At 40.6% G+C, this 12589-nt stretch overlaps 1 protein-coding gene across 1 annotated transcript in view; it reads right to left on the bottom strand.

The window, feature by feature from the left end:
* Positions 1-2099: 2099 nt before the first annotated feature.
* LOC309336805 (cadherin-related family member 3-like) overlaps positions 2100-12589 on the bottom strand; it is a 46774-nt gene continuing 36284 nt past the window's right edge. The window contains exons 13-17 of the mRNA XM_081853158.1: positions 6820-7019; positions 6388-6407; positions 6220-6251; positions 5265-5313; positions 2100-4512 (exon numbers count right to left, since the gene is read on the bottom strand). Coding sequence (XP_081709284.1) covers positions 4349-4512; positions 5265-5313; positions 6220-6251; positions 6388-6407; positions 6820-7019 — 465 coding nt within the window. The 3' untranslated portion in view covers positions 2100-4348. The remainder of the gene's footprint in view (positions 4513-5264; positions 5314-6219; positions 6252-6387; positions 6408-6819; positions 7020-12589) is intronic.

Genomic DNA, 12589 nt, shown 5'->3' with positions numbered 1-12589 from the left:
TAACCCAGAAATAGTGCTTCAGGTTAAGAACTTTGCTTCAGGATGAGAACAGAAATCGTGCTCTGGTGGCGCGGTGGCAGCAGGAGGTCCCATTAGCTAAAGTGGTGCTTCAGGTTAAGAACAGTTTCAAGTTAAGTACGGACCTCCGGAGCGAATTAAGTACTTAACCCAAGGTACCACTGTACTTCCATTCACTCTGATAACGCGAATTGCCATTACCAGATGCGATGATGGCCACCGACATGGGCATCTTTTAAAAAGAGCTTAGACAAATTCCTGGAGGATCAGACTATTGATGGCTTCTTGTTATAATGGCTGCTAAGGTCCAGAAGTTGTTTGCTTCTGAATTCTCATAACTGGAGATAATGAGTGGCAGAGTACCATTGCACTCATGGCTTTCGGAATGTTGTACTAGGTGGGTCATTTGTCTAATCCAGAGAGGTCTTCTAATGTTCTTCTGGCACTTACTGGTTAGCAGCTGCAATTTAAGGTTATTTAAGCCTCTCTGCATCAAAGAGCATTTTCATGAGAACACTAATTATTCTCCAACCCGCTCCATTCATCATTTGAACAATTGCACTAGGAAAGCTGTTAGAGACAATCATGTATATTCATGTTCAAAATCCAGGAGACTCTGTGCTTAATTAATGTTACTGGGTTCTGTCAAAAAAAGAAAGAAGGAAATTGCACAGAAATGGAATAAAGGAGTTCTGCAACAATCTAAAGGGGGGTGGGAACCCCCACCAAGCTGAAATGCCAGTTTGGACTGATTCCTACGACCCCCTGTGAACCAGCTCTAAGCCAGTCATGGCAGGGCAGGGCATTTTGATACTGAGAAGCATAGCCTCCTACCATTCCTGGTATCTCCCTAACACTTGACTACATTAGTCAAGAAACAATGTTTTGAATGCGTTATATACATGCAACACCAGATGGTACCAGAGAGCAAAAGAATTTTCTGAGCAATTTTCCATAGTGTTTTTTTCTTTTGTTATAATGTAAGGTTACCAGATTTTTTTTTCAATGAATCCGGGGACACTTCATTGAAATGAGTCGGAATGATAGGATTTTGTCAGGGGACTGATTTGTAAATCTGGGGACTGTCCCCAGGAAACCTTATTATAATGATTTCATTTCTGACTTGTTTATAGTGTTTTTTCCTGTGTGTAGATCCACCACTAGACTTAAAAACCCCAGTGATTCGTGGTGGGACTAAGATAGATACCTATCATGGGAAAGGAGCAGGCACATTTTTTTGTCATTCCTTAGATCAAAGAAGTAGTTGTCACTATCTAGGCAAGATGTGTGAGGCATCGGGAATATTCAGATGTATTCCTCCTTGACCAGTTCCTCCCTGCCCATCTTTGCTTTCATGCACACCAACACAAACATAAGAGACATAAGAGAAGACCCCCACACACCCCATGTTGTTTACACTGGAGAGAAGGAACTACAGATCTCTATGGCTGTGTGTCAACTGGAGATCAAATATCTATGGTGCATACAGCGTTGTCTTGAAGATCAGGAACTTACTGGGTTCAAAACGGGAAGGTTTCACAGACCGGATATTACAGATGCACCCCTGCCTTCCATTTGACCATTGCAGCCCTGACAAATTTGTCACTACCCAAACCCAACATATAGTACTGCCAGATGAGATTTTCCACTGGGGCAGGGGAGACTTTGGGCCTCCTTTCAGAAATGGCCTTGGCCCTCATGGTATGAGTATGGCCAAGGGCTCCTTCCAATGGAGGCAAAGCAAGGAAGTGCTACAACAACTGTAACTGGCCTCAACCTGGACCACTAAGCACCATGGTGGAGGCTTCCCAGCACCAGGACAATGGGAGTAGGGAAAAGGATCCTGTTCATTTGCTGGCAATTCATTGTTTCATCTCTTGCAAACAAAGAAATGTGCCCAAGTTGAGGGCTGTGCAAATTATTTTCCTTTGTCAAATTAACCTCTAACAAGTCACCTGGCATAACCAATCAATAAGTGAAATTAGTCTCTTTCTGTAGCTGCATATAGATTTCCCCAGTGTGGCTGCCCATCGCTTCCCAGGCACGAGGATGGCAATGATGAGTGCCTGTCACAAACTCCATGAATATTAAGGCTTCGTTTATTGGACAGCCTTAACTAATGAGATGCATTGAGAGTCACTCGTCCAAAAACAATTGCATTTCAAGGAAACCCAGGAAATCAGAGGGTAGTATTGATGGGCTCCTGTGAATTTGCTGCAAAATTCTGAAAAAAAATGCACGTGCATTCTGCTAACTTGTTTCTCTACCTTCTTCACATATTGTCTTTTTCAGTGATGGGAAGAGACAGTAGGTGCAAATTTAATAATTCCAAACTTCCTAGGTATGCATAGAAACCAGATTTTGAAGTGCCTTGGTATGGGATACCAATCAGGATTCTCCTGCTCGATCCAAACAGGTTTTAGTTTTCATTTAACCAGCACAATGTGATATAGATAAACAAATTAAATGGAGCCACCTAGAGAAATCATCAGCAATCTGTGCTGGAAAATAATAAGAGAAATATACCCCCTTGCAAATTTTGGCATCCAATTTCTTCTTTTTAATTTCATTCCTTTTGTCAGGGATCCAAGTGTCATAATAAAAGCACATGATCAGAGGGGAAGGTGATGGACTAGGAATTATAGCAAAGATAAGAAACGCATCAAAACTCTTTGTGTAGTTTCCAGCTAAGTTTAAAAAATCTTCATTTCACCATGGTCCAAATAGGACTCAGGGCCATCTACTGCTATTAGCCATCTTTTTAAAAACAAAAAACAACAGCAGCATGTCACCCCATTGAGTTCAATGGCAGTTGCTCCCCAGAAAATATACTGATGAATCAGGGGAATGAATCGGTGAAACAAAATGGTGGGGGTGGGTGATTCCATGAAACTATTCCTTCTGTAATGACTCAATTCCATGATTATTATTTTTGTTAAATCACTCTTTTCCGCCAGCTCTAGTTTTGATCAGCATTGCTTCCTCAGTCAAATTTCAAGATGAATTTAGAGCCCATGAAAAAGTTTGAGCCAATGTGAAAAAATTATCTAGCTAAGGAAACATAGTTGATATTTCAGAGCAGCAACAAGCATCCTGATATTTCATCCTGACAATCTTTTCAGTGTGTCCAGATTTTAAACAAAAAAAAATTGCAAAGTGTTAATGGTTTAAACCAACATTATTGATGACCCAAGATAGGGCCCCCTAGAATTGATTGCTGTCACTGTTGTCACTATGGAGATGTAGTCAAAACATTTGCTTACAGCTCCAATATCCAACCTATAGAGGCCTCCAGATCAATAGGTAATAAGTAAATTAAACTTCTAAGGGAATTGGTTTTCCCCATTCCTCTTTTTCCTCTTTTTAATAAATCTCAATACAAAGAAAGCAATTGATCAAATTTTCTTTTTAAAAAAATAAAAAATGATTAAATGCCATTTTCATATCAGAGTTATTGGATTAGACATTGTTGATTTATAAAGCACTCAGATGCTCAGGGAAATCATAGCAAAATGTAGGCCCTTTTCAAAGTTTCATGGATCCTAATTAGATATACAAAAACCAGGAGTAGTAGTACAATCAAGAAACTGCCTTTCATCTGGAAAATGGCTTTAGCTCAATGGTAAATCACATGTTGGAGTTGTATAAACTTCTATCATCCCCAGAAAAAGGATATCAGGTAGCAGAGATATTGGAGAGCTATTGGACTATGTGCATCCTTAGTCAAATTCATGCCAGATCTAGATGTTGGCTGTGACTGCACATAATACTGAATCAGGGTTTAGCACTATATGAATGAGCTAGAAATGGGGTGGTACCAGATCCTACATAGCCCTACATCCTATTTGATGTTTTTTGCCTGCCCAGAATGAGTCCTTGCACTCTGATAATGCCTCTTGTTTGCCTAGGTAGAGGAGACAAATGTGTAATATGTTGCTCTGTCCACTTTTGCCTCTGGATGTGCCCTCTGGAAAGTTGCCCATGAATGAATGTGGCCCTCAGGCTTAATAACGTTCCCTACCATAATTTCATAATACAAAACTCATGACATTGTGTCCTTGTATTGTGGGCTTCCCTGGCTTCACTCTACTTTTGGCAGTTGCTTAGGAATGCATACAACAATATGGTATCGTGTCTTACCAAGGAGAGAGCCCATGTCTCAAAAGCCTTCAAAAACAAACATGGCTTCATTCTGAAAACGTTTCTTTTCATCCATATTCAAAAGTCCATCTCAACCCCACTCCCTGATACTAAATCCATCTTCCCGCTAAAGACTAGTAGAGAAATATATCAGTTATGAATAAATGATTGGCTTTAAAGGCTGAAGAAGTTATGGATCTTTAGGGAATTTCATTGGCATGTTCTTTTCAGGAGAGAGACTCTGAGACACCGAAGATATGCTTGTGAGATCCAGATTGTTTCTGATGGGTTCTTGAGGGACTTTCCACTTTCTTGCTCCTGACTTGCTGTTATACTGGTAGAGATTTCCTGTGACTAAGGAAGAAAAGAAAAATGGTGCAACATTGCATTATTACCTGTGACTAGAATGAATGCAAAGTTAGTTTCATTTCTGAAAATTTTGCTTCATATTGATGAAGAATATCAGAAGTGCCTTGCTTTATGAAACCAAAGGCCCATGTAGTCCAGCATCCAGTTCTCACATTGGCCAACCAAATCATAGAAACCTAGAATTGGAAGGGATCATGAGGGTTACCCAGTCCAACCCCTTGCAATGCAGGAATCTTTTGAATAACGTGGGGCTCAAACTCATGACTCTCAGATTAAGAGTCCCATGCTCTACTGTCTGAGCTATTTTTATGGGAAGCCCACAAGCTGGGTCCTTTCTTTGTAATTCCCAGTAACTGGTATTCAGAGTGGAAAAAGAACACAGTCATCATAGGTAGTAGCTGTTGAATAAGAAGTACTGAAGGAAACAAATGAATAGGTGAGCTCCAGGAGGCCTGGTGGCACCATCTACTGCCAAAGGATTTTGTGAAAGGTATTTCCATACAACCCATAGAACGCATGTTTAAATGATTGCTGCAAATCATCTTACTCCTCAAATACTGACCAGATTGGTACAGCTGAGCTCCTGAAAAGGAAACAGATTTGCTATACAGGCTGGATCTCTCTGTGTTAGTGGGTTTCCTTATATCAGAGCTTTCCAAACTGTGTGTTGCAACACGCTAGTGTTTTGGCGTGTCACATGAATGCACCCCACATTCCTCCCAGGGAGGATATATTACCTGGATCTTTGGCTTCTCCATTGAACACAGTTTCATAAGTGGAGGTTTCCTGAAGTGAAAACAATAACAGTCAAGTTTCATAAACATCATAATTAAGAAATGACTTGGTTTCCATTAACATCAGCACCTCACCACCAGCAGCAGCAGGAGAGAAGCAGCAGCCAGACCAACTGCAAAGCAGGTAAAAGTTTTGAACCAGCACCCTTCTTTGCCTTGATGCTGATTTCCACTGAAGAAGAGGAGAGATGCTGGACCGTTCCTGGAGGAAGATGCTGGACACACCCACCGCTGATTTGCAACAGCCTGATATCAGACGTTTGAGTGGGGAAGTCAAAGGGAGGGGAAATAGTTGCTTATTTAGCTCCTCAGATGTTGTTTTACTACAGCTCTCATAATAGCCAACCATTGGCCAAGCTGCCCAGGGCTGATGCATTCTTTCCATGTTTGCTTTAATGGAAGTGATGGCTCTCTCTATATATATTTTCTTTACTGGGACATGGGTGGCTCTGTGGTCTAAACCACCGAGCCTCTTGGGCTTGCTGATCTTAAGGTCAGCATTTCGAATCTGTGCAATGGGGTGAACTCACGTTGCTTTGTCCCAGATCCTGCCAATGTAGCAGTTGAAAAGCACACCAGTGCAAGTAGATAAATAGGTAGCACTGCGTCGGGAACGTAAATGGCATTTCTGTATGCTCTGGCACTCATCCTGGCATCTTGTACGCCAGAAGCAGTTTAGTGATGCTGGCCACATGACCCAGAAAAGCTGTCTGCAGACAAATGCTGGCTCACTTGGCCTGAAAGCTGAGATGAGTGCCACACCCCATAGTCAAATTTGATTGGACTTACTTTGACCTCATAGCAAAAATGGGTATACTTATTTAATTATTGTGAACTTTCATAAAAAGATTCTTTACCGGTTGTGTCATTTTTCAGCCAGTGTCACAATATTACTTACTGTTATCACTTCCATGTTTTCTTTCTGGGTTCCTGCATCAACAATAAAAGGCATTTTACTTATGGGAATAAAATCAATAAACACAGACACATATTATCCATTATATGGATATAACAAACAAACAAAAAATTATAGCAACAGTATTTATAGTTCCACAGAAGGACCTACCTAAACTATATTTCTTTATTCTGTAACAGAAAGACATTTAATAGGAGTCAGATATATTACAAATAGTTTTACTTCCATGCATATAGAACATAAGGCATCAATTCTCACAGATGCTTGCAGCAGGTGGATCAAAATGTGGCCCAGCATTTATTTTCACTGGCGGCTGAAAGTTCAGGTCCTTGAATCATCTTACCAGATTGGCTTATGGAAGTCTGTCTGAGGTGGGAAATGGTAGCACAACAAGAGAGGCTCTGAGACTGGTATTAAAGACATCCGTGCCCCCCCCCCGACACCGCCCAAGCCTTCCATAGAAAACAGAACAGCCACAAAGGAATCCCAACTCTAATTGTATGCACATTCTAATTCCTGTCCTTCACAGATTTCCACAGATTTTCATTCTTTGGATTTTGGCCATTATGTCAAAAGACATACCTTTTTATTTCCCTGGGAGCTTTGGTCCGCTGTTTCAGACATGCTTCCTTACACCCGCCATATCTCCATATCAGAAAACACGACCAAGCAAGCAATCCAAAAGCCATAATTGCCACCAGTGTGAAGATGAACGGAACATACCAATTATCAGAACGGAATGTGTTGACTGATGTGTATACAATGGTCAGACCTTTCTTTGGCTGTATGGGGAGGGAGGGAGGGAGGGAGGGAGGGAGGGAGAGAGAGAGAGAGAGAGAGAGAGAGAGGCCTTTGACAATATCTCTTGGAGTTTTATGAAGAGGAATCTCCATGGGATGGGGGTAGGCCAAAACTTTGAAAACGGTATAGGTGCAATATATTCAGAGCAAAAAGCAAAATTAATTGTGAATGGTGTAGTTATGGATGAAATCCCAATAGAAAAAGGGACACGACAGGGTTGCCCAATATCCCCTCTATTGTTTATATCGGTCCTGGAGGTGTTGCTAAACATGATTAGAAGGGACCAGCTGGTTGAAGGAATACACCTCGGAGCTAAACAATATAAGCTAAGAGCATTTGCAGACGACCTAGTTTTGACTTTACAGCAGCCAGAAGCCAGTACAAAAAGAGTTTTAGAATTAATTGAAATATTTGGTCAAGTGGCTGGCTTTAAATTAAATAAACAAAAGACAAAGGTATTGGAAAAAAATCTAACGATGGGGGAAAAAGATAGTTTTCAAAGGGAAACCGGTTTGGAGATAACAAAAAAGGTGAAATATCTGGGGGTGAATCTAACATCTAAAAATATGAATTTGTTTAAAGACAATTATGAGAAATGTTGGTTGGAAGTTAAGAAAGATTTTGACATATGGTCTAGATTGAGATTATCCTTGTTAGGCCGAATTGCTGTTATTAAGATGAATGTATTGCCGAGATTGTTGTTTTTGTTCCAGACACTGCAAGTTATAGATAAGATGGATTGTTTCAAGAAGTGGCAGAAAGATATATCAAAATTTGTCTGGCAGGGCAAAAAAACCCAGAATAAAATTTAAGATTTTAACTGACGCAAAAGATAGGGGGGGTTTTGCGCTGCCGGACTTAAGACTCTATTATGAAGCAGCAGCTTTCTGCTGGCTGAAGCAATGGCTACTTCTTGAAGACACAGATATTTTAGATTTGGAAGGGTATGATAACAATTTTGGCTGGCATGCATATTTATGGTATGACAAGGTAAAGATCTATAAAGGCTTTAAAAATCATATTGTCAGGAAAGCTTTATATAATGTTTGGAATCGATATAAGGATTTGTTGGAAAATAAAACACCCAGATGGTTGTCACCAATGGAAGCTAGAGCGGTAAAAAAACTTAATATGGATTCAAACTGGCCAAAATATAGTGAAATTATAGAATATGATGGTGAAAAAGTTAAATTACAGAGCTTTGAGAAATTAAAATCCAAAGTTCGAGATTGGTTACATTATTATCAGATAAATGAGACTTTTAAGCAGGATAAGAAACTAGGATTTCAGAAAGAGAGGTCAAAATTGGAAACAGAACTGTTAGAGACCAATACTAAGAATTTGTCTAAAATGTATAACTTGTTGCTGAAATGGAATACACAGGATGAAACAGTTAAATCAGCTATGATTAAATGGGCACAAGACTTAGGTCATGATATTATGTTTGCTGACTGGGAACAGTTATGGACCACAGGCCTTAAATTTACGGCATGTAGTGCCTTGAAAGAAAACATAATGAAAATGATCTATAGGTGGTACATGACTCCAGTCAAGCTTGCAAAGATATACCATTTGCCCAATAATAAATGCTGGAAATGTAACGAATGCGAAGGAACTTTCTATCATCTTTGGTGGACCTGCCCAAAGGTTAAAGCCTACTGGGAAATGATCTATAATGAAATTAAGAAAGTCCTTAAGTGGACATTTGTAAAGAAACCGGAGGCTTTTCTCTTGGGCATGGTCGGCCAATTGGTACCAAAGAAAGATAAGACCTTTTTTATGTACGCAACCACAGCAGCAAGAATTCTCCTGGCAAAGTATTGGAAGATGCAAGAATTACCTACTCTGGAAGAATGGCAGACGAAGGTGATTGAATTTATGGGACTGGCAGAGATGACCGGCAGAATCCGTGATCAGAGGAGAGAGACAGTGGAAGAGGACTGGAAAAAAATTAAACTATATCTTAAGAACTGTTGCAAAATTTCAGACTGATAAAATGTTAAGGGTTAAGAAATAGAGAACTATAGCTGTAAATATTTAAGTTAAGAAAATTTTGAGGGAAATTAATTATTGAAAAGGAATGAAGGATTGCTAAAAACTTCTGAAACAGGGGTGCAGTGAAGGGGAAGCATGGGGAAGTCATGTATTGTTTATTTGTGTGTTTTTTGTTTTATGAAAATTAGTAAAAATTATTTTAAAAAAGAGAGAGAGAGAGAGAGAGAGAGAGAGAGAGAGAGAGAGAGAGAGAGGAACCATTTTAGTTTTGATGCAGTTCATGGGAAATCCAAGCTAAATCTCAACAACAACACAAGACACTGTAGGATAGCTCTGGGGGCGTGTGATTAAGACTAACTAAAAGAATGTGCCTGGGGGTGGGAAACTATTCAGAACACAAAAATGACATGTCAGGAGTGTATAAATCTACACCAAGAATGGGATTTCAAGTCATGAGGAACATGCAGTAAAATGTGTATATAAAGACACTGCAGAAACGAAGGCATTGTTGTTGATGCACAATTCAAAGTGTTGGTGCTGACTTTTAAAGCCCTAAATGGCCTTGGTCCTGTATACTTGAAGAAGCATCTCCACCCCCATCATTCAGCCTGTGAGAAGTGAGGTTACAGGGAACCAGACAGAGGGCCTTCTCAGTACTGGTGCCTGCCCTGTGGAATGCCCTCCCATCAGATGTCAAGGAAACAAACAACTATCTTACTTTTAAAAGACATCTGAAGGCAGCCCTGTTTAGGGAAGTTTTTAATGTTTAATGCTGTATTGTGTTTTTAATATTTGGTTGGTAGCCGCCCAGAGTGGCTGGGAAAACCCAGCCAGATGTGCGGGGCATAAATTATTATTATTATTATTATTATTATTATTATTATTATTATTATTATTATTCTGTACAGATTTATTTTTTTCTGCCTTGCTCCCCCTGCTCATATCCCAAGCCTACAGAGAAGGGATACAGAATGAAGAGCACTTACTGATTGCATGATCAAACTCCTCCCAGTCCACTGGCCTAGCACAGCCTTCACAAGGGATGGATGGATCTGTCATTTTTGGCTTCTTCCAATACAGTGGTGCCTCGCAAGACGAAAAGAATCCGTTCCGCGATTCTCTTCATCTAGCAGTTTTTTTGTCTTGCGAAGCAAGCCCATTGACAGCTTAGCGGATTAGCGCTATTAGTGGCTTAGCGGCTTTTAGTGGCTTTTAGCAGCTTTTAGCAGCTTAGCGGCTTAGCGGATAAACAGATAAGCAGATAAGCGGCTTAGTGCCTTAGAAAAAGGGGGGAAAGGGGGAAAAAGTCGGAAAAACTCGCAAGACATTTTCGTCTTGCGAAGCAAGCCCATAGGAAATTCATTTTGCGAAGCACCTCCAAATAGGAAAACCCTTTCGTCTAGCGGGTTTTTCATCTTGCGAGGCATTCGTCTTGCGGGGCACCACTGTATCTCATTTTCCCCTCCTTCAAATCTTAAACTGAGTTTGCCCCCATTCCTTCATCACTTCAAAATTATTATTTTTAAGTTTACAGAAAAACACATTTTTGTGCCCGATTTCCCCTAGTACAATGATATTTTTGTGTTATTTTGACTAATATACACATTTTTTTGTCTGCGCTTTTCAAAATGTAAGCATTTATCTTTGCATTTTCTGAGTGGAGAGCTGCGCTGCAATATTTGGAGAAGCACAAATGCTGAAAGATAGCTGCCTTTTGGTTCATGTATCGGTTCAGGAAATGTGAATTAGCCAGGTTTGCATAGAAACTGGGTGAGCTTTCTCCTCCATCCCTAGCCTTTATAGATAGGCAGAGGGGGTGTACCTAACATTTCTGTGCAGCTATGAGAGTTGTGCCTTCCTATTGTGACATAGCTAGCAAGGCTACAAAAAGGAATATTGGGGAAAAGGTTGAGTCAGGGGACCAGATTGAAAGTCTGGGCAGCTGCTAAATGATTTCAGGTGGGCAGGTGGGTTGGGGGAGTCCTCTTGGAATTCAAGCATAGTACCAACATCACTAGTCCTGAATGTTGTTTGATAAAAAGCTTTAACAAAGTTTGTTCAAAGCCATTGTGTCAAACACTGCTAAAATTGACAACTCCCAAAGGGCTGAAAACTCAAGGAGGTTACTTCCAATTTGGCCATTCTGCAGCTAATCCCCCTCTGGGGTTTCTACATTCTGCTTTTAACCAATTAAGGAATACATTCCTTTTTAATTTTATGCTCAAGTTAGCAACCAAATAAACAGAAGTATTCAAGGCTGTCCTTTCATGAGATTTGGCAGCCTGTCTGAGGCCGATGCTGTGGCAAAAGTGTCCCCCTCCATCTCCGCTATAGTCATCTTGCTGTGGGCTCTCTGTTGCATTCGCTGAACAAAGCCGCAAGTGTGGCTGACAGCCAGGATATTGAGTGGCTCTGAACAGCCTCCTGACTTTTAATAAGAAGGAAGAGTCAATTTGAGTTGTTCCCCACACCTGCACTTGCTGGGCGGGGATTGCAAAAGCAGAAAGAGTTTGACTTGTTATCTTTAAAACAAACATATCCTTCACTCCCCCATGCAGCCCCCCACCCCAGGGAAAGAAAGTTTGTTAACTGCATCTTCTGTAACTAATTCAGTCTTCTGAACAATGAGACCCAGGCCCTTTCTTTTTTGGATTTCTTAGAATATCAGTAATTCAAAGCAAAGTACTATGGGAAGGCAGGGGGTTGGATTTGAGTAGTTTGTACTCAGAGTAGACCCATTGAAATTAATGGACCTGAGTTAGTCATGGCCATTCATTTTAATGCACTGACTTTGGGGCTGGATCTACACATGGGGGTGGGAATGCTATAATTAAGTCATAAATTAGATTGTTATAGCAAAAGAAAAAACCCTATGTGGAATCGCATAGACAAATTTTGTGCTCTACAGCGCCATCTGGTGCCACATCTTTACAATGGAGTTACAACAATATAACTGACTGAGTGTAGCTGAGTCCTGGGTAAGTTAGTTGAGTTGCAATGTTCAGGGGCCACTTGCAATTAACCCTTGCTCTAAAATAAGGATGAGGAACCTATGACTCCATAGATGTTCTTGAACTACAGCTCCTATAAGCCCCAGCCAGCAGGGCCAGTGGTCAGGAATGATGGGATTTTGTAGTCTAACAGTATTTGTACAGTCACAGGCTGGTAGTACAATAGCTTTGTAAGCAAGCATTTTGGTTTCCTTGCAAATGTCCCGGTCCTCAAACACTCTGCACTTCAATCGGGAGAAAGCTGCACTCACAGGCAATGTTGGATTTTGGCATCAATATTGGCCCCTAGGAAAGATAACTGCCCAGGTAGGAGAAGAATAGACACTTTCCAACGTTACACCATTGAGTTGGATGATACTGTATGTTTGTGAAACATGTACCACTTATAAACACCATCTCCAACTACTCAAAAGATTCCATCAAAGGTGTCTCCGGAAAAAAATACATATCACTTGGGAAGACAGGTGAACTAATGCCAGTGTACTGGAAGAAGCAAAGATCACCAGTGACAAAGCAACAATTCTTCAACATCAACTCTGTTGGAC

The sequence above is a fragment of the Podarcis erhardii genome (assembly GCF_964252035.2).
Source record: "Podarcis erhardii genome assembly, chromosome: 2".
NCBI classification, from domain to species: Eukaryota; Metazoa; Chordata; class Lepidosauria; order Squamata; family Lacertidae; genus Podarcis; species Podarcis erhardii.
This window is presented reverse-complemented; position numbering and strand designations above follow the sequence as displayed.